A 26,217-nucleotide genomic window follows, 5' to 3' on the forward strand; every position below is an offset into this window, starting at 1 on the left:
GATATTTCTTTTAAAAGCACTTTTCCTTTGGTTTTTGATAGAGCAGAGAATCCTAATGGACCAGCAGGACAAATTATTTAATGTGTGGAATACTCATATACCTGTTGAAAGGATAACACATCAAATATGAATATATCTCTCTAGCTCTCTACATTATCTGCAAGAGGAAACCTTAGCAAGGTGCAAAATGCAATAGACACCTGCATTCTATTTGTAATGAGCATATTTCTTTCAAAGAGAAATGCAAATGTAGAACTCAGAAGGCTTCCTGAGTTATCATCTCATGCTTTCCTTGAGCCCCTCAGGATGTCTGTGAGTGATGTTCTCATCTAGCATGGAGAATCACCTATACAGATCTGCCAGCGTGGTCCTTGTTGGCAACCTACAACCAGCCAGTCTTTTGTCTTGTGCTCAGTAGATTGCCTGCGGTGATCATCCTGGAAGGATAGAGCTTCTTTCAGTCTCATAGTTTCTATTCACACCAACACTTTTTCTTCTTGGTAAACTTTTCATTGCTAACATTTCAAACAGTAATGCCTTCCCCAGTCCCATATGCCAGGAAGAATCAGCCATTGTCATGGCAGCTTCTCTGCACCTCGTCTGTCTCCTGGGAGAGTAGAGCATAGAATTCCGGTGAAGACACTGTCCTCATGCTTCTGTAACTATTGCTTTACTCATCTGTACTCTCCTCATTAGAATGCAAAGAAATGGTCTTATTAATTTTGGATTCCTAGAACCTTGTCCTGGGCTTGGTTCATAGGAAGCACTCAATAATTAGATAAATTTTGACTTTTAATTCTCACAACTAACCATACGAATTAGGCACCATATTCCTCATTTTACAAAAGAATAAACCTAGATTCAGATTATTTAAGTGATGTGTCCAAACCATTAGTATAAGTGAGCCTGAAAACAATTCTTTGGTTCTCACTGACAAGATCTAGAATCCAGAGAAAAATTCTAGAATTAAAGAACTATGAAAAACCCTTCAATGTGTTTTAAAGTGAGAAGTGGAAGTAAGACCAAAGTATGTTTGTTTTCATTATGAATTTTTTGAGAAATGTATTCTTTCTATATATAGTTAGAAGGAAAGTAAAAATTTATGAAATAGGCACCTGAGATACATCATTGTCTATTATTTGTTCTTTAAGAGAACTGACCTATAACACTGGAGCAAAAATACATTTTAAGAAATTCTCTAATTCAAAGCATTTTGCACTTAAATCAAACTCATATAATTTTACATCAGCAAAGGATTTGCTCATTTTTGATGTGTTCTTTCGTATATTAATTCAGTATATGTTTCCTGCTCACATATGCTAAGCACTGATGCTTTGTTTAATCTTACCTTAGTCTTACACTTGTTAAAATATTGTCCCATACCATATATTTCCAATTCAAACATAGAATTAAGATTCTTGGTGATTTTTGGTGGTTTTTAAATCTTAGGTTTTGTTTATTTTGCAACAGGACTTCTAGTTTAAGTGGAATATATCTTCAACCAGGGCTATGCCTTCCTCTTGTTTTATGAATTGTCATCATTTATATAAGGCTTTCCCCTCTTCTAGAGAATTATAGAGTGTTTTGTGATTGTCACTGTTTTGATTTAGAATTATAATATAGGACATATATTTATAGTTTTATATTTGAGCAAAATCACAAGTATATCAACATTGCCAGGACAGTTTCTCCACAGGGCTATGATTTCTGAGTATTTGCCCTCTAACTTCAAGAACACAACAAAATTTAATTTAAGGATTTAAAATCTAAGCAGGATTGGTGCTGCTTCATCAGGGGTGCATTGGGTGGTTTATAAACCGAACACCAGAATGGCTAAAAGAAAGCTTCTCCTGGAGCCTGTTAACCTTCAAGAAGCCTTAGCTTTTCTTTTCTGACACAAGTGAAGTGAACAGGATTTTAATAAAAGTCCTGCAGCAGATATACCTGAAGGGTCAGAGCTCATGATAAAGCTGCCAACACTGCAACTTTAAGAAAACATCCTGACGACCTTTAATAACACTGGGTCTGCCAGTGTTCACTGCAAAAGATCTGTATTTTAAAATCCCATTTGAGAAACCAATCCCCCATTTGACAGGATCATGGTCTTTAATCTTATTTTTGGTGTGCAAGAATTGACCGCATGCCCTGTAGAAGCTGACCTTTTGTGTGGCTCTGATGACCTCAGGAAATATTCGTCTGTAGTGATAGATATGCATCCCTGTCCTCAACTTTGACGTTCTTATCACCCATCTCATTAATACTAAGTGCTCTACACCTTTAAAAGTAGGAGGAGCTTAATATCACAGAAGTAGACTTGGTTCATGTAAGCTTCTACTCCATGCTTTTTCATTTTTGTCTCTTAATCTCTCTTCAACCCTTTATAAATTGAATAATCCCTGAAATCAGGAATCGGTAATATGCAACAATAATTTCAATATCTCTGTGTGCACTAATAGAACAAAAGTAAAATTATCACTATAAACTTGTTAGGTATTATAATTGCCATTTAATAGTGAGTAACCAAAGACTTTTAAAAATTAAGTAATTTGCTCACGTTATACATGTAATAATTAACAATGCCAGAATTCACTGTTTTCAGATCATTCAGTCTCAAAAACTCATGCTATTTACAGTCTCTAAGACATATTTCTCCATTTCTAGCCCCATCATACCAGTTTAAATCAATTTAAATGAACAAATACCTTTTTGGAAGCTTGAATAAAGTCATGGGTAAAAAAAGAAAAGCTTGATTTAAACTATCTCAGAGCATAGAAATAGTGGACAACTTCCATATGCTTTTAGTGAAGTAATTTCAACAATGGCAAATCTGACAAAGATTTTTATCAAAACAAAGCCAAAAAAAAAAAAAAAAACCCACCTCAGACCACTCTCACCTATGTATGGGCATCAATGCAAACATCTTAAATAAAATAAGATTAAACAGAATTCAACAGCACATTATAAAAAGTATTATATCACAAACACACAAGGATTCTTCCAGACATGCAAAGTGATTCACCAGTAAGAACTCTAGTGATATGAGTCATCATATAAATAAAGCCAATGAGAAAACAGTTCCCAGGGATGTTGAAAAGGAATTTGACAGAATTCAATACCAGTTTTTAAAAATAAAAAAAGCAAAAACAGGAAAATCATTGTTAAATAGGAATTGATGAATACTTCTTTAACATGATTTTATGTTTGTGTGTCCATCTATCTCCATACCTAAATCTATATTTCTATCTCCAAAAGCTAGCATTCAGCTAGCATCCACCATAAAGGACAACACTGGAGGCATTCCCACTGGAACGAGGTGATGCTGCCCACTATTTTTACTACGATTTAACTTTCTATTGGAGATAGATAACAAAGAAAGCAATTAGAGGTATAGAACTTGAAAAGAAAGAGATAAAACTACCTCTATTTGTAGATGATATGATTATTTATCTGAGAAACTGAGAAAAATCAATGGAACAACTACTAGATACAAAGAGATAATTTAATAAAATAGCAGGGAATAACTTTAACATAGAGAAATCAATAGCCTATATATAATTAAATAAAAGCAGGTTTGAAGATGTAATAAAAGGAAAGAGAAAACTCCTTACCTCAATTTCAGATAATAACAGTTTCCAATATTTTCTCTTTCCATTTGGGAGATCGGGCAAGTGTGGTGTGTGCAGAGAACAATGAGAAGACCTTTTATTTCTGTAGAATGGGAAAGGGGCAAAATCCAATGGAGGACCTTGTAGGTGGTTCTTATGAAGATTTGGGAGTGGGGTGGGGGGATGGGCAAAATAGATACAGGGGTTTAAGAGCTACAAACTTCCAGTTATAAAATATAAGTCACAGAGATGAAAAGTACAGCATAGGGAATATCTCAATAATATTCTAATAACTTTGTAGGGTGACAATGGTGGTAAAACTTTATTGTGGTGAGCACTGAGTAATGTATAGACTTTTTGAATCACATATATAACATTATATGTTAATTATACTTCAACAAAAATAAATAGATTGGGGTCAAAGTAGAAGTGGTGCTTTAGAAAAATTAATCACAGAAAAAAAAAACAGGTAGGATGTGATGAGAACCTGAAAAGATGAAGCAGTGGTATAAATAGTTCTACATAAGTAGGACAAATGTAATAGACATTTAAAAGGATGTACAGTCTCTCTCTCTCTCTCTTTTTAAGAGAGAGGGAGGCGGGAGGGGCAGAGGGAGAGAATCTTAAGCAGGCTCCATGCTCAGCGTGGAGCCCTATTCAGAGCTAGATCTCACGACCCTGAGATCATGACCTGAACCGAAATCAAGAGTCAGATGCTTAACCAACTAAGCCACCCAGGCACCCCAAAAAGGCTGTGCAGTCTTAATGGTTGGAATCAGACATTTGCAGAGGGCAGCAGCTTAATTGAGCAAGTGGGAGAAGGTTGACCAGAAGGCTTATAGAATTGTTTGGGGATGGGGATGGAGACACCAGCCAAAGCAGTGCTGTGGAGACTGTGGTCAGTAATTATTACACCAATATTTCCTATCTGATCTTATCTCTTGCTCAGAATCACTCAAAAGTTAGGCAGTAGTCAGACTTCCAGTACGGAATCAAAACTAACTGGACTCTTCTTTTTTCTCGGACATTTTCCTTTGTTCTCCCACTTCCATCCCCCAAAGCCAAACTTAAATGCCTCTCACTTCACTGTACCATGTTAAGAAATACAAGATGCAGAAGGAGGAGAACAAAGGAAAACCTAATGTTGGAAGTCGTTTGGGAGCTCTGTAGGTTTTCTCAGCCACTCACAAGTTGAAAGGTAGAAATTAAGGCTCGCCAGAAATCATCAGGAATGTCGTTTGTTCTACTTCAACCAACATGCCCCTCCTTCAGTCCTGTTGGTTTCTTTTCTCAGCCAGAGATTCTCCCCCCACCATATCCCTTAGCCCTGACCACCTGGGCAAATGCCACATCATCAGAAATGCCCATCCCTTACTGTTATTTAGTCCCCAAACCTTGCTTTTTTACATGATGTATATTTAGTTGTTTATTATTTGTCTCCTCCCTATAGAGATATCTTCATGATACCAGAAGGAATGTTTTTCTGTTTTCTTTCTTTTCCTTCATTATTGTATTCCCAGAGCCTAAAACTATAACTGCCACATCATGGGCAGCCAGTAAATATTAATTGAATTAATAAATGAGTAAAGTGAGTGAATGAGCAACTTCTGGTAATAGTATCCTACAAAACTCTTGCAATCATATCTTATTTTATAATCAAAACAATTTTGAGAAAGGAAGAAAACCTCAGAGAACTTTTTCTTAAAAAACTCTGCAAGGCTAGACTTACAGAGGTTTGAAATCCCTTGACTTTCAGCACAAAGTCTCTCTTCTCAGGAGACAGTTTTGTTCTGTCATTTTAATTCATACAAAAGTATAACTACATATATACATATATGCATGCATACATAAATTGCTACAAATTCTGTACGTATTCTCTCCTGCTCCATTTTAATTGACACAAAACCCATTTGTTTCATTTAAAATTGCTTTTTCACAATAAAAAATTTAAAAAAATAAATAAATAAAAATAAAATAAAATTGCTTTTTGTGTAGGAAATCTCCTTCCCTTGGATTTTTTTCCTTTGGAGAGTAGAGATATAAAAGAATAGATCACAATACATTTTTAAAGATTAAAAACAACTGTAATGTTTAATCCTTGCAAGTAGTTTGTCTTTTGCATAAGCAAGGAGGACTCTTATTTATAGAATATATATATTTAAAAAATCATTAGTTATCTAAGATTCTGGGTACCTTCAAATTATAAACAAAAAAACAAATAAATGCATACATACATAAATAAATACATATGTAAATAAATAAGCAATATCTATGCTACGTAGATTTTTTTTTAAAGAAGAAAAAGAAAGTATATTCTGGCCATCCTTCATTCTTGAGGTCACTAGTTTTCTAAAAGGGAAGCAATTATTTTTTCGTTTGTTTCCTACATTTTGGTCACATCTTCAGCCCTTTTTCCAGCCTTTCTCTTTGTCTTGGATTATTTCTTCTTTTAGGAAATTTTCAGACCTGCCTCAAAACTCTCTGTGGTTTTACTACTATTTTTTCACTCTATACAAGAGATCATTAGTTCATTAAAATTTTAATGATAGTGATAATAGTTAACAACTGATGAATCGTTCATGTTAATACTACCAGAAACCAAAATTTGAACAATTTTTAAGTTGCTCCCTGCATCAAGAATCATGAATTGTGTAAGACTGTGAATCACGGACCTGCACCTCTGAAACAAGTAACACATTATATGTTAAAAAAAAAAAAGAAGAAGAAGATAGCAGGAGGGGAAGAATGAAAGGGGGAAAATCAGAGGGGGAGACGAACCATGAGAGATGATGGACTCTGAAAAACAAACTGAGGGTTCTAGAGGGGAGGGGGGTGGGAGGATGGGTTAGCCTGGTGATGGGTATTGAGGAGGGCACGTTCTGCATGGAGCACTGGGTGTTATGCACAAACAATGAATCATGGAACCCTACACCAAAAACTAGTGATGTAATGTATGGTGATTAACATAACATAATAATAAAAAAAAAGAATCATGATGTTGATTTTTTTCTGATTTGCCACCATATTATGATTTACTCTGCCCAGAATATTACTTTTTTTTTTTTTAAAGATTTTATTTATTTATTTGAAAGAGAGAGAGAGCGCGAGTGCACGAGTGGGTGAAGGAGAAGAGGGAGAAGGAGAAGCAGACTCCCCCTGAGCTGGGAGCCCACGGCAGGACTCAGTCCCAGGACCCTGGGATCATAACCTGAGCAGAAGGCAGACACTTAACAGACTGAGCCAAGCTGCCCTGAATATTGCCCTTAAGTAGTGCTGTCCAATTTGTCCAGAATATTCTGCAGCAATGGAGATGCTCTGTGTCTGCGCTGTCTGCCATGGTACCTCTTAGCCGCATGTGGCTACTGAGCACTTGAAATATGGCTAGCACAACTGAGGAACTGGATTTTTAATTGTATTTAATCTTAATTAATTTAAAGTATTCACATTTGGCTAGTGGCTACCGTACTGAAGAGCACAGCTCGGGTTTATCACTCCATTTCTGCATTTCTTCTATCCTCTCTCCATATTCTGTCTGAAAACTGAGGAAGTTGTCTTGTACCTCTGATTCCAGGATTAGCTTAGAAAAACAGCTCTCTACCTGTGGTAGACAGAATAATGACCCTCATAATGACATCCTAATGAGTCTGTGAACATGTCACCCTACATAATAAAGGGACTTTGCAGGTGTGAATAAATTAAGGATTTTGAGAGGGAGAGATGGTCCTGGCTTATCTGAGTGTGCCCAGTGTGATCACTAGTGTCATTCTCAGAGGGACTCTCTCAGAGGGCTGGAGCGAAGATACAAGAACAGGAAGGACAGAAGCAGAGGTCAGAGAGGAGGGAGGACCCTGCGCTGCTGGCTTTGAAGCTGGAGGAAGTGAGCCAAGGCAGGTTGGCGGCCTTGGAGGCTGAAAGAACAAGGAAATGAATTCTCCCCTGGAACCTCCAAAAGGAAGGCAGCCCTGTGGACACATTTTAAACTTCAGACCTCCAGAACTACAGGATAATAAGTTTGTGTTGCTTTAAGCCACTATGTTTGTGGTAACTTGTTAGGGCAGCAATGGGAAACGAACAGACTGCCCTAGAAAACCCCATATGCCCAGTACACGGGTCTGGGGTGATGCTCTCCAGAGGGCCTGGGACTCGAGTGGATAGGCCCAGCGTAAGTGCATGTGCACACTTGTTTTATAACACTGCTGCCCTGTGTAGCTTCTGAGACCCGTGCCTCTGAAGCAGAAGGGTGCTTGTGAGTAAAGTATCCCTGTCACTTCCCTCCTGCAGCCAGTGGGCACCTCCTCATGCGTGTGTCGTCGTGTGAGAAGGCTCAACTGAAGCAACAGAGCTGCTGCCCCCCACCTCCCACGCGAGCCACGGCTGCATCCGCCGAAGAGATGTAGGAGGGCGGTTTTACTCACGTTGCTTTGTTTTAAACTCTCCTTTAAACCAACTTTAATTTTGTAGTTGATCATTTTGAAATTGAGCTTTGGGTATACCTAGGTCAGCTGTGCCCCATCAAGAAGAACCAGTGTCCTTATTTTTCTTGTAAAGATCCTTTTTTTTGGTTTTGTTTTTGCAGTGTCATTCCCAATGTGAGTTTCACCTAAGAGAAAATTGGCATTAACCTTAAGATGCTACCTAAAGCATCTGTCAGTGCACCTGGGTGTACGTGGGCTCTAGAACGGAATTTCACCTCATTGTTCTCTATCTGGTTAGGACAGTCGAGCAGAAATTTTGATTTTTCTACTTAGTCGGTTGCTAGGCTGAATACATTGACTTATTACTTTGGAGCAGAATTCTTGTCCGTTTAGTTTGTTTTTGTTTTTTTTTTTCCATGATGGGGGAGATTTCTATTACTGTGATATATCCTGAGTTAACCTCAATCATGACAAACCAGGAATGAATTTCTATATGTACACAGAAGGGAAATGCTAAAGACTTGTGTCTGCTTTTCAATATACATATATAGATGGAAACTTGTCACTTCACTTGAAAAGGAAATATTTGTGAGGTCTGCTTTGCAGTAATGACAAAAATAATCAACACTAAAAAAATTAAATTAAATGCTCAGCAGTAAACTCAAGTTTAGACTTGAGTAATTAGGTTTGGGAATACATTTTTGCTACTGAGGCATAAGCCCCTAAAAACCCAGTTTATTAATTATCTGAAACAGAAAAACTCCAATGTTTTGACATAAACATAAAGTCATAACAGTAGAGAGAATAAAGTACAATCAAAAACCTTTAACCAGAAGCAAATTATAGCCTATCAATTTTTCTATAGGGCAATCAGACCACTTTTAAGTAAGATAATAAATATGTAGAAATGAGCTGTTTGTAATTAAAATGAAGCATGCCAAATTATTTCATGACCATTTATAAAGTCAAGTGCCTGTTAATAAAACAGTTAGATTTTCATTGTTACTACTTTCTTTAAAATTATTTCCACTCGAGATGAATTATTTTCTTGAAAGTAGTCCAGCTTTGAGGGATTCTGAAATTTAATTATTCTGGGTTTGAAAAAAACTGTGTCTCCATAATTTCCACTCCACTCTATACTTGAAATGTTGAGTGAGATTTCTTATTGACTCCAAATCTGTGAGTTGAATAATTGTCATTAGTGAATGACTTATTTTTTGACTTACTATATATTTTTTCTATTTCTAGTGAACTGAAGAATAGTAAAAGAATGAGTTTATTTTATACATATAAAGTTCAACTTTATAATGTTGTTATAAATAACCTTATGTTATAAATAACTTCATAGAACAGTGATCACAATATCAATATAGCCCTACTGTCAAATCCTTGTGCTGTCTTGATTTCTGAACTTAAAACTAGATTAAAGACAAAGTAGCTAATTAGGAAATGACAGCATGTGAGTGAGTGGAGAGTTAACTACCAGGCATGTGAACAACATAGTATCTGCCCAATATTTAATACCATTATTAGTCATAATGTAAAAATAGTTAAAGTACCTTTTACTCTCCTCAACTTTGCTGTTTAAGTTCTAGCCATGGTAGATTCCTGCCATGCATAATTTACCAGGCTGTTAAAAAGCTTCATACCTACTCTTGCCTACCCTGTTCTCACATCTAGGAGTTCCTTCTTAGATTTTTAACTCTTACCCATCCTACAGACACCTCAAGCACCATGTCCAGTGAGCTTCCATGATGACTAGGCCCCCACCACCACCATAGCATCATATGCATAACTACCTGCATCTCCTGGAGTATTTTGTTCATGTTTCTACAGTAACACTTACTACAGTGTGTTGATTTTACCTATTCCCTTAGAATTCCCAGCACTTCATACATGGCACAGAACATAATAGGTGCTCTAAAAAGTATTCTTTCCATTTACAAACAATGCATTAATTATTGTCCACTTCTCATTAGTTCTTTCTGCAGTGAACCTTAGAAGACATCTTCTCTGGGATGCCTGGGTGGCTCAGTTGGTTAAGCGACTGCCTTTGGCTCAGGTCGTGATCCCGGAGTCCCGGGATTGAGTCCCGCATCGGGCTTCCTGCTCAGCAGGTACTCTGCTTCTCCCTCTGACCCTACTCTCTCTCTCAAATAAATAAAATTAAATTAAAAAAAAAAAAAGAAGACATCTTCTCTGGAAAACATTTCATTTTCCAAACACTGATAACATTAGTCAATTTACTCATACTGCTGATTTCATTTTTTGGTTAAAAAGTAAATTCTGAAATAGAGCCCTAAAGATAACAACATCCTCAACTCTACACAAAGACAAATAGGACAATCTTCAGCATTTCATTTTGGAACAAAATCAAATTAATGAGATAGTTGTTCTACACCATGCTACCCAGGATTTGTAGAAATGAGTTAAAGCCTTAAGTGAGAATAATTTTGAAATGATTTATTTCCATATTCTTGCTTAGCCAAGTATTACCATAAATAGTGATAATAGTGGGTAATCAACTGGAGACTGTCTTGCAGTAAACATATCAAAGGAAGAAGTAACAGCAACGAACATATTTATTTTGAAAGTGCTAAGTATACAAAAAATTATAAGAAGATTATATTTGAATTACACATTGTTAAACAATCTTTACTAGGACAAGATATTAGACTATGATGAAAGAACTATTGACATTTATGAGATCAGATTTGAGCACTGGAATCCTTGATCTCTTTTTAACATAAAAAGAAACAAGTGTGAACACTGGAAGACAGTGAATAAAGATACTAATCTGAGTTTTTATCTCTGGCAAAAACAAGCTGTGAGATCTTTGGGAAACTGTTCAGTATGTTTGGACTTGATTATATGCATCTCCAAAGGAAGTGTTAAGAACAGGATGTTTTGGGGGCGCCTGGGTGGCTCAGTCGTTAAGCGTCTGCCTTCGGCTCAGGTCATGATCCCAGGGTCCTGGGATCGAGCCCCGCATCGGGCTCCCTGCTCAGCGGGAAGCCTGCTTCTCCCTCTCCCCTCCCCCTGCTTGTGTTCCCTCTCTCACTCTGTCTCTCTCTGTCAAATAAATAAACAAAATCTTTAAAAAAAAAAAATAAAAAAAAAATAAAATAAAAAAATAAAAAAAAAATAAAAGAACAGGATGTTTTGTTTTTTAACTTTTTAAAATCTGAAAGTTCTTTGATTATTTTTCTTCTGGGACATGTATGATAATGAGGAGAAATTCCTTGTGTGATTGTCTTCAATTCAGTAATTCATTAGCATGTATTTATTGAAGACCTACTGTGTCTCAGGAGTTGATCCAAGTCTTACAGAGACCGCTGACCTAAAGAAATGTTGAGTGTCGTGTTATAGCGAATAATGATGGAATAAAACAAAATCGTTTGTCACGGGACTGTTAACCCAGAATCCTCTGGCCTCTTAAAGGTTAATTGCCTGCCTGCTTATAAACAATTTCAAATTCCCCATCCCATTAGCACATCTCCTTTCTTTACTCCTTAGAGAACCAAATTCTGCATACAGCCTTTTTGCAAACAATACCCATCACAAATTGCCTCTGACAGAAAGTTTTCCAACCAACTCAATTTACCAAACACTGCCTTCCACAGACACTAACATGTTTTCTAGAAAAAATAATAAGTTAAACAATGAGGATAACAAAACCATAGCAATTGTTTAAATTGGCTACCACATGATTTGTTTTGAATCAGCTGTTAAAATAATGTCAGAGATACTCATTTCATTGTCTTCCTTGTACAAATACAAATACAAAAAAAAATCTCCATAAACATAGTATACCTATTTGGACTCTGTGTCCAAAAAAAAAAAAAAAATGGAAAGAGCCAGACATTGGAAAGAATGTGTCCAGACACTCAGATGGGTTTAAAGACAATAGATGCATGTTTTTTGTTTTCTTTGACTGTTTATTTCTTGGGAACTAAGAATTATTATTTATCTGTATATTACATACTTCCCAAAGGTCTCTAGTTTGCAACTATGATTCTCCATTGTAACTTAGGACAATTACGTAGTTATAAAAAGTACTAGACAAGCATCTGTGCCCAAGACCAGACTATGCCATAAATATGCTCTGTGACCTTGGGCTCACTAATTTCACTTAATTTCCAGTTTTTAATTTCTTCATCTGTAAAACAAGAGGAGTTATTCTTTCTAGCTCTAATTTTGCCATTCTATTTCAGTGGTTTTTGAATTTCTGTTTCCCAGAAGTAAACGGATGTGAATTTTAGAATTAAACAAAAAGCTAAAACAAACAAAACAACCACAACAAAAACCACATACATGTATTATGATCATTTCATGTCATAATCTTAATAGGTTATTAATTTACGGTTTGGAGCAAAAATTAAAATATCTTCAACAATGTTAGTGGAAAGGGACGTAATGTTATATTTCTGAGGCTGCATAAAAAATCTGCATGACAAAGGAGCTTAATTATAATGATCCTCCCCTAGTGTGTATTTCATTTGAGGTTTTTTGCTATCTACTTTCAGCTTTTTAAAATTACAGTGGTGACAACAGTCCCTCCTAAAGATTGTGTATACATGAGTAGTTTACTCTTGTAGGGAGATTTAAATTTGTTTCTAGGCTGCTGACTAGAAAAATTAGAACCTGTATGTGTGGTACTAAATTGTTCAACTCAAGTATAAAGCAGTGGGTTTATTACCAGTGTTTGAACAGATTCTAACCTTATCACTGTATCATTTTAAAATTTATCAGATCCTCTGGTTTGACAGGGTTAGTCCTAGTTTTCAAAGTCTTGGGCCAAATGTCTGTGTGTCTTAGGAATACCCCGGGTATTCTGTATTCCAAAGTCAGGGGAGTCTTCATTTAACAAATTATGTAATCATGGAATCTCTTCCTTCATTCAATTCTTCACTGTACTTACTGTAGTTTTCTTTTTTGGAAGGAGGCTTGGGGCAAACCTTATTGAGTCTCCTGGATACAAAGTCCACATTGAATAGGCATTTTTTCAGTTGCTGTATTTGAGTAGAATTCACACACATTAGTTTCAGGTGTACAACCTAAGTGATTCAACGTCTCTATACACTATACCGTGTTCACAGGCGGAGCTCCCGTCTGTTACCATAAAATGCTATTACAATGCTGTTGACTACACTCCCTGTGCTGTACCTTTCATCCCCATGATTTATTCACTTCATAACTGGAAGCCTGTGTCTCCCACTCCCCTTCACCCATTTTGCCCACCACCAACCCCCCCTTCCCTCTGACAACCATCAGTTTGCTCTCTGTATTTATAGGTCTGATTCTGCTTTTCATTTGTTTGTTTTGAATATACATTTTTAAAAAGTTAATTTATGTAGCTTGTGTGTGTGTGTGTGTGTGTGTGTGTGTGTGTGTGTGTGTGTAGCCTAAGTGAAAACATTGCCATATTGATACCTGGAGAGCAAGGATCTATTAATTATATATTTCTGCCTTGGGTGAATATTTTTTTCTTTAAGTGAACGTATTCTATGTCGGCTTTTAGAAGCCATTTGTGTCTCTCTGTTTTTTAGAATAATGGTTTCATCATGTATGACACTTTTTATACCTGAAAATAAGACATTTTAAATGTTCTTCATTAGTGAATATTTGGGAGGTCAGAATGCAATGATGCCTATCCAAAGGGATATGGTCAGTCTGATTTCAGGGTTGTAAGAAGTGATGAACCAATTAAAAAGACATTAAACTTCAAATATTATATGTTTTGTGCAAATTTTCCTAATTTGTTAAACAATTTTTTTTTTAAAGATTTTATTTATTTATTTATTTGAGAGAGAGAGAGAGAAAGAGAAACAGCATGAGAGGGGAGAGGGTCAGAGGGAGAAGCAGGCTCCCCGCTGAGCTGGGAGCCTGATGTGGGAATCGATCCCAGGACTCCAGGATCATTACCTGAGCCGAAGGCAGTCACTTAACCAACTGAGCCACCCAGGTGCCCCTGTTAAACATTTTTTTAAATAATGAAATTGCATGTATTCCTTTGGAAGCACAAACTGTAAAATAATTTTACTATTGGTCTCATGGTAATTTTGTTAATAATATCACTCCCTCTAAAATATTTCATCATCTTAATCTCATAAAAATATAATTTTATAGTATCCTATAAAAGTTACTCATACTGTACTTTCTTAATAAAAGAAACCTATAAATTTATGGAGTTTCATTCTTACATTAATCATTATTTTATTATCCTTCGGATATTTCTTGATTTTAGTAATTCTTGATATGGATTAACTTGTCAAAACACTGTCTTTGCTTGACTGCTGGGTTTTGCCAAGTTTGGGCTTGCTATTCTAATAGCTATATCAATATACGAAGACTTCACTCATTTTTCAGAGTAAAGGGCTTGTGTTAGATGTGTTTTTCCTTCATCTACAAATAAGATAGCATTCTGGTAGAGGCAGAAATTATGTAAAGCCTTTGGTCAGACAGTTTGACTTACTGTATAATGGTATTATGTTTATATGATAGATTTGAGAGAAATGGGCCAGATAATCCAAAACTCACTCAGAGTGCAGCAGTCTGAGACATTCTCTGTTTCTGCATTCGTATATAACAAAATGGTATTGCAAGCCATTTCCAGCTATCTAAATGGACTGATAATTCACTTACTCAAAATTCATTCAACAATTATTTATTGAGTACATACTCAATGCCAGACAGAATTCTACGCAATGGATAAAGAGTGGTAAGCAGACATAGTCCCTGCCATCATGGAAAGCAGAGTTCAAAGAGAAGCCTGACAACAAAGAAACCAATAGGTATATAATTAGAAGATGGCGGGAGGAAGAGGAGCACAGATTGGCAACAGAGAAGCAGGCAGAGCGAATCGTGCAGAGACGGACAGGAGTTCCACGTTTTCCCAAGGGCGATGAGAGTCCATCAAAAGGCTTTAAACAGTAGTATGACATAATGTTAAGGTTCACTCTGGTATTTTGTTGAGAATAATTTAAAGCAAGACAAGAATAGAGAGGGGCAGATGAGTAGGGAAACATTGTAATCCGAGGAAAAGTGATGGTGGGTTGAAATGAGTAGGTAGAGGCACAGAAAGTAGATACATTTGAGGCCAGTTTTCGAATTTTAATTCACAAAACTTTGCTGATGTTTTATGTAGAAGTGATAAAAACGGGGATGTAAAGAGTAACTTCTGATTTTCTGAGATGAGCGACTCGATAGATGGTGGTGCCATTAACTGAGATGAGATTGAGCAAGAGAGTAAGAAGGTTAAGGAGTAAACTAACTCCCTTTGTGATGCCTCTGCCACATCCAAGTGGGTATGTCAGCGGAAGTCTGAACCAGTGAAAGAAGCTTGGAACCATCCTAGACAGAACCAAGGACTGAGCCCTGAGAATTTCAACACCTAGCAGGTAGGGCAGTTCAGGTGGGGCCAGGAAACAGTTGAGTAGATGGTCCAGGGCTGGAATGTTATTCAGAAACCAGACTCCTTAAAATATTCCTTTGTCATCCTCTTGTGTTCAGAGATGCCCATTCTAGGTCTCACCATCATAGGTTCATTTTAGGAATGAGGCCAGGAGTGACTGAAAAGCAAGAACAGTGCATGTCCTTTCCCTTTCAGGGCTTAGCCCAGATAGTGCACTTCCATGGAGCTTAGTCACAACCCCCCCCCAAATTAAAAGGAGCCTGGAAAATGGTGTCTTTAGCTGGGTGGCTCTATGTCAAGCAAGACGTAAATTCTGTTGCTGTGAAAGAAGGAGATCATAGATTTGGGGGAACAGTGTGCAGTAGGTTAATGACTTCTTTAAGAAGCCTGATGCTTTACTTTTTTTCCCTCGGAGACCAGGATACTCTCCCTTCCAAAAGCAGATGGCCACATGGAGAGAAGATACCAGAACAAAATAGGAATTATGATAGGAAGGAAGAAAGGGGACAGGGCTGTTGACCAGACATCCACAACTTTCTGCTGTAATCCTCAAGGTGGATGCAAGCTTTCTACTCTGGCCAAACTCAACAATTCATTATTCTATAGCCACGTTTCGCACTTACTCAGACTGGTGCAAGCTTTCACTTTCCCTCCACGTAGAAAGGTTCTGCTCTTTCTTTCAGGCTAACCTGAATCCATGCTTCCTTCAAAGATTAACTTTTCCATAAATCTCAGTGTACTCATATAATAGTGATATATTATCCTAATTCTGTACCAATATTTTTAATATCAGGCATAGAGAGAGACCTGACTTGCCAATTACATTTTGATGAATAAATGCAATTTCTTGAGGATAAAGCTGCCTTTATTCTTTGTGTCTCCAGAGTTTGTTTTAGAGTGTCTTGATTGATTAAAAAGAACTTACTGTTACTTATCTAGGTTAAATACAGTTGGGCCTGGAGACAGGTGAAGGAACTCATGATCTTTGCAGGTCCCTCTCCTCCTGTGAGCCTGTGATCTCTTAAAAGATGTTTTATTCATAAAACAATGGGGAATACATTGTAATACTCTAACTGAAAGTAAATTAACAAAGTAAAATAGAGTGATAGGTTTTATTACAATAGAAGTGATTTTTAAGGTATTTTTATAGTAAGGTTACAATTAATGATTGATATGGTTGTCTAGAAATGCATAATTGTTGGGAAGATGCAGACCAAATATGCTTGATTATTCTTAATGGAAACTTTGGGCATAATGCAGGAGGTATAATAAATATCTCTGCATTTAAGTATTTCCATAAATAAATGCTTGTTGCATTGATGAAGTAGCACCATCAATATAACATTAGATTTTCTGGTTGTACAACTATAAAATTATGTAGTAACGAAATACTAAATTAGTTGCTGGAATTATGATTACTTCTCTATATAATTTCAGTTTGAACAGGAAAAAATGTAAGGCAGTGATGTATACTCCATTGAGAGTATGCCTTCAACTAAAATTGAAATCTAATTAGTGTGAAAATAAAAGTACTAAAATATTGTTGAGATCAATATTGATGGCAATGCAGAAGAAAACTCTGCCACGATTGTGGAAATAGCTCTGAGAGCCAGGGGTATGAAAAATAGCATTTAAGAAATCAAATTTTCTAAATGAATTTCTTGGCTTGATAAGCAAAAATAAAATTGGGAGCCAAGATGAAAGAAAAAAAAATAAAATTCAAGAGGTAATTTGCACTGGAGTGGTAATTTATAAATCACTCTAAATAATTTTCCAATAGTTCACAAAATAACCTAAACCTAACCTGAAGTTTTCTTTTCTAAACTTTAGAACAAGTCATATTTAATGAGCAGGTATAAAATTTGTACTAATCTGAAAGCAGATTAAGTATCGCAGACTGGCCTCTGTATGATAACTAAGTGGGTGGGAAATCTCAGCTGACTCAGACTGAGAATATGGAACTTGACTTTAAGGTCAAATGAAGTTGTCTCCATATTCAGTGATCACTTTCTATGAATTAGATGAGGTCTAAACTCAGGTGTTCTGAAATGATTACACCTACTAAACGGGATTAGGAGATTATTATATTGTCACTCTGAGTGGAGAAGTGGCAGCCTAGACCAAATCTGCCCTTCCCGCATACTGTCTCTGCCCCCCACCCCATCCCTGTGCCCTCCCTTCTGGGCTGTTTCTCCTCCTGGTGCCCTCACTCTTCTTTGAGAGGCTACTGCCAGAGCTGGAATGCTCTTGAGCTTTGTGATTGAAAATGCGGTCCTCTGACCGGCTGCATGAGCATCACTGGGGAACATGTTAGAATTACAGGATCTCAGATCCACCCCAGACTTAAGTAATCAGAATCTTCATTTTAACCAGATTTTCTAGTGACTTCTATGTGCATGAAAGTTTGAGAACTTTTGTGTAGCAGTAGCTCAGGATATTAGCAACAGCAGGCTATTCAGAGAAACACTCCACCGTTAATCACTATTGGGTATCGTGTGAATGTATTTGAGAGAAACAGTCTGGTTTTATATGGAGTTCTACAGAACCAAATGTAGTTCTCAAGGTAACACAAAGGTTTGATTTTAATTTTATTTGAAACTCTCTATTTTAACTATTAAGCACTGTAGAGAAAAAAAAAAAAAGAAAGCACTTTCAAAGTGTTTTGAAGCCCACCATTGCACTCCGTTATTGCTGTCAGAGTAACGTTCTCTAGATTTGAAAGAAAATTTCTTCTGCTGTCTCTGTTTAAGTAGTATCCACAGAAGTGGGCTGTGGTGAAGGAACCTGGTACCATTCACAGTTCTTATGTCCATGAATACCATTTTTGTCAATGCTTTGCAATTAAAATCAAGTATAGAAATAAAAGTGATAGTCTGGGTAAAATAAAACTGCAACTGTCATCCATAACCCTGGATAGAATTGTATCCATTCAAACAGCTACTCTGTCTGTAGCGTTTGATTTTATATTAATTATTATACACGTGACTTTCAAATGTTAGCTTTTGTTTGTTTTACATTGTGGTGTAAGTCAGTTTCATTTGAAAAAAAAATGCATTCTGATTCTAAAGCATTTTGGAAAGCATTGCTACAACTGAAAGGACCATTGCAGCTGAAAGAGTCCGATGCCAGTGCTCTCTGGGGACAGAGTTCATTGGATGAATCCCTTCTGGAGCCCTTTGATCACAGCAAACTGACACCTGCCAACTTATCCCTGCATGTTCCTGATCCTGCTCAGCTAGTTCTCAAGTAGCCACAGTAGAGCCATTGGGATTCATGTTTGATGCGACGTGAACTTCCAAGCCAGGACCTGCTGTAAAACAAACTATGTATTTAATACTTTACTGGAGCAAGAGTCTGGATGTAAGACTAAAATACACAACACTAATCCCTATTTTTTGCAGTAAAAGAGATGTTTCCTCCAAACTTACTTCAGCCCCGTGGTGTAACTTCACGGTCATCACATTCCTCCATTACTTCAGTGGGTCGGCCAGCAGCCATTTCCTGAGGGTGGACGAGGCACCTGCCATGCTAAGGACCAGAGGATAAAAATCCCTAACTGCAGAGTCTCACAGTTTCGAAGAGACAAGATGCTCAAGCAGATCATTACTATACAATGTGATAATGGGTTATGGGACCTATGCAAATGGTTTTATGCGAGTACAGGAGAAGGAATAAACAGGAAGTCAGAAGCTAGATTAATTCGTATTTTGTTTTGCTTGGTGACTGGCCCTAACATTTTTTTATTTTTTTTTTAATTTTTATTATTTATTTGATAAAGAGAGACAGCGAGAGAGGGAACACAAGGAGGGGAAGTGGGAGAGGGAGAAGCAGGCTTCCCGCTGAGCAGGGAGCCCGATGCGGGGCTCGATCCCAGGACCCTGGGACCATGACCCAAGCCGAAGGCAGACGCTTAACAAATGAGCCACCCAGGTGCCCCCATTTTTTTTAAATACAGGGATGAAGTATTAGGGTTTGAAATTACATTTGAATCCATTTGACTTGGAAATAAAACATCTCTCCCCATTAACAACTAAATGCCAGTAATCAGCATGAGGACAATGTCCATTTTAAAAATACAAATTATAAGGAACAGACATTAAAAAATAAAATATTAAAATCCCATTTAAATAAAAGATCACTTTTAAAGAAATCCTTAATACTGAATTTTAGGACTATTCAGTCAATCTCACTTGATGGTTATATGCTCCTCGTGTGTGTGCGTTGTGTGTGTGTGTAAGTACACAGTAGTCTTTTTTTATCATTGAGAGGTGGGTTTTCTGCTTTGTGCATTATTTAGAGCACATTTAGATTCCTGGTTTTCCTTTGCAACTCAGTCCTTTGCACTACTTCCCCCTGAATTAATTGCTATAATGAGCTGATGTAAATTACTTTCACTATTAGGCTGAGCTAATATTAACCCACAACTGTTTAGAAAGTAAATATACCACACAGAGTCATATACAGACTTAAGTATCACGGATTTTTTTTTAGTTTTCCATAATTTTGGAGTGTCCATCCCATAGCTTGGTCTCATGGTCTAGAGAATCAGGACTGTGAGCAGAAACACCTTCTGCAGAGGCCCCTGCCTGGGTGCCTGGACAAGGGACAGGATGGTGCGGTTCTGCCTCCCTGTCATCGCTTTCTCGCTTTCCCTGCTGGGAACACTTCCAACATGTTAATTATGAAAATGCAACTCCCCTTTTAAGGCCCCGGGGGAATGCTCTAAACTTTATATTTATTTATATTCTGCCTTTATTTATATTCTACCTATAACTACTCTGATATCCTTATTTCTGTAGCCTTTCCTATTCCTTTGATGAGTCATCAAATTCTGGCTGGTGTTGTATTTTGTGTGAATCTTATCCCCCATTTCCACCTAGGTGATCAGGTCTTTGGAGAAGGACCCTCTAGGTAGCCTTGATAACACCAAGCCCAAATTCATATGAAATATGAGTGCCTTTTTAGCGTAGAGTGAATTTTCCATCCGCCTCCCATGATAATCCAACATTGTGTCTTTGCTTCTGTTGTATTTTTCCTCCAGGAATGCACTTCCTCTCAGTTTCCTCTTATAATCCTGACTGTTCATCGAGGCTCTACTTAAAGACTTTATATTGTGCCCCAAGTCTACATATGATCACTCCTGTGTAACTCCATCCTGCATTATTTGCCCCTGATTATTGCACTCTTCATTTCCATCTTACATGATAGTTTTCATATATACGGTATATTCACTTTTGTCAGCTGTCAGTTCTTGAAATCTTATTTATCTTCTGTTTCCCATGTGTTGTGCACATAGCAAGTGTTCAGTAAATGTTTGTTGCATGACTAAAGGTTTGCAAAGAGCTGTAGAGGAATGGCATTCCTACGTAAGAGTCGGAGGTTACATGCCTCATGGGGGTGTGCCTGCCACACCAGGTTTAGGCATGACTGATGGTAAATCAAGAATGGGACATAGTGAATGCTGTCTCTGAAGCAACTCCTATCAAAATTTGCAGCAGTAAGCTACCAGGGCTTTATGACTAAGGGGTCCCATGCAGTGTGGCTGTCTATCGGCCCATTGCCTGTGACCCACTACTAGAGATTCTACTGTTTTAATCTGGGCAGACGTTTCCATTTTAGAGAGTTTCTTACTAAAATCTTGAAATCTTTTGTGAATGTTAATACGTAATGATACCTTTGTTATCTGTGAGCATCTCTATCAGGATCTTAAAGAATCGGGTTGTGGGGAAGTCATAGAGAGGAATTGGGAGGAATAAGGGGATAGGACTAGGAGAAAGGAAAGAGTCTGCTGTTGAAATAGGAGTGTTTCTGAACAGATTTCAACCTCACTGTTGTGAAGGTGCAGGCAAGCAATGAAATTGTGCCCTGGAAGCTGCAGTCCAGATATTCGTAGCTCCCATATGTTGCCCCTCTCTTTCCTGCCTATTAATTATCTCATTTATGAGCATTTCCTACAAACCTTAAAACTACTTATCAGATAGGTAAAATTGATAAGGAAAATCTGTGTCCTAAGATGGCCGACCAAGCCAGCGAGAGAGTCCCAGTCCTTACCCCCGGGCTCTTCCGGGTTCTTCTCCCTGCCCCACTTCGCGCATGCACCAAGAGTGCCAAGTATGCGGAAGTAGAAGTGTATAAATTGCCCCCTTTGTTTGTGCTCAGGGCTCAGACCTTTGGAGAGCACTCTCCTCTGAGCCAGCCTGCATTGCATTAAATAAACCTCCTATCCAAGATCTCCGAGTGCCGCTTGTTTCTTCCGTCAGGCGATCCAGTCCAGGTTCCGTAACAAAATTACTCCATTTTTTAAATGAGAAATTGATATTGAGAAAGATTAAACTACATAGCCACATTTGGCTACATAGTAAATAGAAAAACAAAGATTTAAACACGAAACCTGCATTTTTCCCCTGTGTTATGCTTGATGCCACTTTGGGTAGGTGGCTTCCATTGGCCAGCTGGGCATATCGGGAGACATACAGAAGACTTAGAAATCTTTTAAGACTTGTATATTCTCATTGCTGTTGCCATGGCATTATTTCAAAAGCTCAAATTGCTATGAAAAACTCAGTGGTACCCTTTTCTGACTCGGTATTGGCCTTGTTAAAGAATAGGACAGGAAACAAGAGGGCTAATCTTCCATCTTTCACCAGGAGGAAATTCAGCTAGTGTCTTTATTTTTGTGCAAAGACAAAATAAAATGAGTCTGTGTTATGCAAATGAGTCTCTCCACTGTTTGTTAATTTCTACTGTTTACTCAAAAATGGGAAACACCAGGCTTGTGATACATCATCTTTTGTGCGCTTGGCACCTTCCATCATGGATCGTATTAATCTGCTTAAACTAACAAGGATTAATTGCCTTGGTAAGTCAACCTGGCATTGAAATGATATATTGCCCAGACAGCTTGGAATTTGGCCACTCATAAATCTCATTCGTGTGTTGGTTTATTTCTGTTTGTCTCTTTCTCTGACAGATGTGTGCCCAATCACTGTGAGCATGGCGGGAAGTGCTCGCAAACATGGCACAGCTTCCAGTGCGCTTGTGAGGAGACGGGGTACAGTGGGGCCACCTGCCACAACTGTGAGTGCCCATTCATGTCACCATGACCTTTACTTGTCCAGACCCCAGGTCCTCAGCTACCTAGGGAGTGCACCCACTTGATTCTGAAGAACCCAGATTTTGTTGTTGCTTCCCCAGAATAGCACCGTAGTCATCAAGATATACTGTCTCATGCCTAATGACACAAAAGAAGGACCAACGTGTCCAATGATCCGTAAACATAGTTGGGATTGGAATGCTGATCTTGGATTTGCCTCTGTGTGTCTAAGCCACGTCTGGATAGATGGTTTGGGAAATTGTGTTAGTGTAATGTCTCTGACTGGATTCTCATTTATCAGTTCATCAGAGAGACAGACAGAGTATAATTTGGACATTTAGTGTCTGGACAATAATTGTCTCTTGCTCTGTCACAACTGTCTGGCCGCATTTTTCAAATCAGAAAAAGAAGTTAGAAAGTGGAATAAAGTCCCTTTATTAAACTAATAACACAAGAGGGCAAGTTTTTCTAAATATGCAAAGTAAAAAGTGGCTTGCAAAGACGACTAATAAAACACAGATGTGCCTTGTTTTACATAGTCGCATTACACTGAAAAGTTGAAGTTTGTATTTTTGTAATTTAAAGAATATTTTTAAATGAATGTTAACTCTCTTATTGTAAGATTAATTTTCCAAAAATGCATGGCTGTTTACGAAGCCCTTTTGGAAACAGATTTGCCATAAGACGTAGAATTGGAAGAAGTTCATCTGTCCGTTGTATGTGTATGTGTGTGCATGTGTGTGTAGGGAGAGAGGAAGAGGAAGGGAAAGAGAATGAGCTCCAACATTCAGTCTCCTCCCAACAGGCTGAAAAACTGAAAATCTAATATTTAAGCCCTCTAATTATACAGACTTCTTTCATTACACTTCATTTTTAGGAAACAATGACAAAAATATTATCAGAGAAGAGTTCTGGGGATAATAAATGCAGGACAGCTCTCTGAGCCTTTCATGTCATTATTTGTAGGAATGTACAATAAGAAACTGGAATATGAGGCCTCAACAAAGAAAAATGTTTGTAATTTATTTTATTGCACTTATTATTTTGTTTAGGAAGCTGTTCAAAAACGAGACAAATGTTCCTTAAAAAATTAACATTAATAGGAATATGTACAAGAAAATAAAAACAGGCACAAATTGATTTTTGGTAAAGTATTTCTATATGGGTACATGAAAGAGTATTTTAATGAATAAAAATGAAACTGATACTGAAATTAGTAGAATAAAGGAGTTATAACTAAAGTCGCCCCTTGCCAGTCACATCAAAATATTAACTTTTAGCCTGTGATATTCATTATATGATAAACAATGTTTGAATTAGGTAAGTTTGATGAAACTTCGTACCTTCACTCCACCAATATAATTTATATATTGTGCTACAAATACCATGTTTAACTATAAGGGATCTTGTTCCTGAATATGAAAATTCTAAATAAAAACAAAGAACAACAAATTGGTGCTGGTTACAAGGGTTTTCTAACTCAGTGCTCACTTGATATTGAATTGAAAAGCAAACTATTCTTTTTTTATAGCTGCTTCCTTCATTTAAATACACAGCAAAGAAAAAGAGATTTTAAAAATATTAAATTTGTTTTAAATTTAAATACGTACTACTGGTTAAATAGTTGAGGGTTTTTTGTTGTTGTTGTTTTTTTTTTTAAAGAGTAATAACTCCAACTATTAGAAGTGTCCTAAGAGTATTTAGGTTTGGCCCTGGTGGCAATCTATAAATGTAAAAGAGAAATTATCTCCTCCCTGGAGCTCATTCCTACCTGTTCGGTATTCCACTTTTGTTTCTGTAAAAGTAGAATCATTCATTTTAACATAGAAAGCCTGATACCTTGTTGTCTTGTCTGAGTGAGGCCAAAATCTTGAAAATCAAGCGTGTGCATAAAGAGAGGTTAGAAGACCACAGTGCATAATTAGAGAAAGGGTTCAGTGACATTATTTGGTTGTGAAAATTATTTTTCTTGTAGCTTATTGAAGGCTATATGCTTCCAAATAAACTGAATGACTTGATATACCTCTTAGTTACTCCCATGGATTAGTTAAAAATTGGGAAGGAGGGTCTGATCCAGCACATAATAATGGAAAATAATATAAAAATGCCATTCTGTTTGATATTTAATGAACAATATTACATTTTTACTTAGTGACCACACTCATAGCAAGAGCACTGAAGTAAAAGAAGCCAACTTCTTATGCTAGCTATGAGATTACCATGCTGTGTGTGCCTTTTTAGCAAGTCATTTGACTTCTCTTGGACTTCCTTTATTCCTCTTGACTAAATGGCTACTGAGGTCTCTTATAGTTCTAAAAACCAATGAGCTGAGACTTCCAGTTGCTTATTCTGTGTTCTCTGGTCTTAAATTTTGTTAGCGTTATTAAATATTTTACATTATTCCCTGCAGAGGACCAAGGATCCCTTTTGAAAAAAGGAGTTATGGTAATTTTATAATGGCACTCCTTTAAAAAGGTAAAAAACAGTTAACTAAAACATAGTGTTTGGTATAACTAAATATTTCATAGAGCTTCAAACATTACAATTGAGCTATTTCCACACATTTTCTGCTCTGGTCCTGTCTTGGTCACGGTAAGATAGCTATTCCTCAGAAAACTGCTGATCATCGAGGCTAGATGCTGGAGTCCAAGATGGATCCAAGAAGCCCTTTTTTGATAGGTCACACTGCCTGAGTTTGAACTTGGCCCTGTTACTTACTTGTAACCTTGGCGCTTAGCCTCTTGGGGCTTCAGGTTTTTCCTGTGTGAGATGGGTGCAGTGACCCTTGTAAAGCCACCCTGAGATTAAATGAGGTGGCTTATGGAAGACACAAAGAAGAGCTTTAGCATATATTAGTAATCAATAAATTTTCACCAATTAATGCCTTTTAGAACAAACATCCTTTGATCTGTACTTTTGTACCAGTAATTGTCCACATCCCACAATTTGTCACTTAATTTCATGCTGCCCCTCATTGTTGTCACTTGCGTGGCAGGTTGGGTTTGAAGTGAATGAGTTCCATAGTTTTCTCTTTTTTCAGAAGAATTGAAGAGAATTAAAACTAATCTGGATGTGTCCTAGACCTGTATCTAATTATCTGTTGGTTTATTTATACATGGAGAATTTATTTTCAAATCCATTTTCTGTAAGGCTCAGAGGGTTGTCATTTACAAACCACTCTCCTGAGGAGTCAGGATGTCCCCCTTTGGATGTGTAAATGCCACAGGGAAAGCCAAAGGTCGGATTGCAGGAAAGGGCAGGCCAGTTTTTGTTCTCCCAAACACTAAAGAGGTTAGATTGTGACCAAATGGTGGAAATACATTAAATTGTTGCAGCTTTATACTTTTTAGATTTTCTTATGCAGATATTCCATTGTCGATGAATTTCTGACTAGTAACATATTGAAACTTAAAATTGTGACAAAGAAGGTAGAATGATCATGTTGAATATTTATCTTTTGTTATATTGACTTATCTTTATCCTCTTAAAAGTATAAGGATGTGTTTTTCTTGTGAGCAAAGCTTCATGTTTATAGTTACAGTCTTTTTTTCTCTTCCTGACGCTGTATAGACAATTGGTCTCCAAACTTACTTGTCAATACTTCAGATGCTCTTTAGGATCTAATTACCATCTCATGTTTTCCGCATGTGTTCCTTACACTTCATAATTATGGTGCTCACTTACATAAAT

At 37.2% G+C, this 26,217-nt stretch overlaps 1 protein-coding gene across 1 annotated transcript in view; it reads left to right on the top strand.

Moving 5' to 3' along the window:
* The window catches only part of CNTNAP2 (contactin associated protein 2), a 1,879,707-nt gene that overhangs the window by 1,133,026 nt on the left and 720,464 nt on the right, over window positions 1–26,217 (top strand). Inside the window, exon 11 of the mRNA XM_078059689.1 lies at window positions 22,405–22,511. Coding sequence (XP_077915815.1) covers window positions 22,405–22,511 — 107 coding nt within the window. The remainder of the gene's footprint in view (window positions 1–22,404; window positions 22,512–26,217) is intronic.

This window comes from Halichoerus grypus, chromosome 12 (genome assembly GCF_964656455.1).
Source record: "Halichoerus grypus chromosome 12, mHalGry1.hap1.1, whole genome shotgun sequence".
Taxonomy (NCBI): Eukaryota; Metazoa; Chordata; class Mammalia; order Carnivora; family Phocidae; genus Halichoerus; species Halichoerus grypus.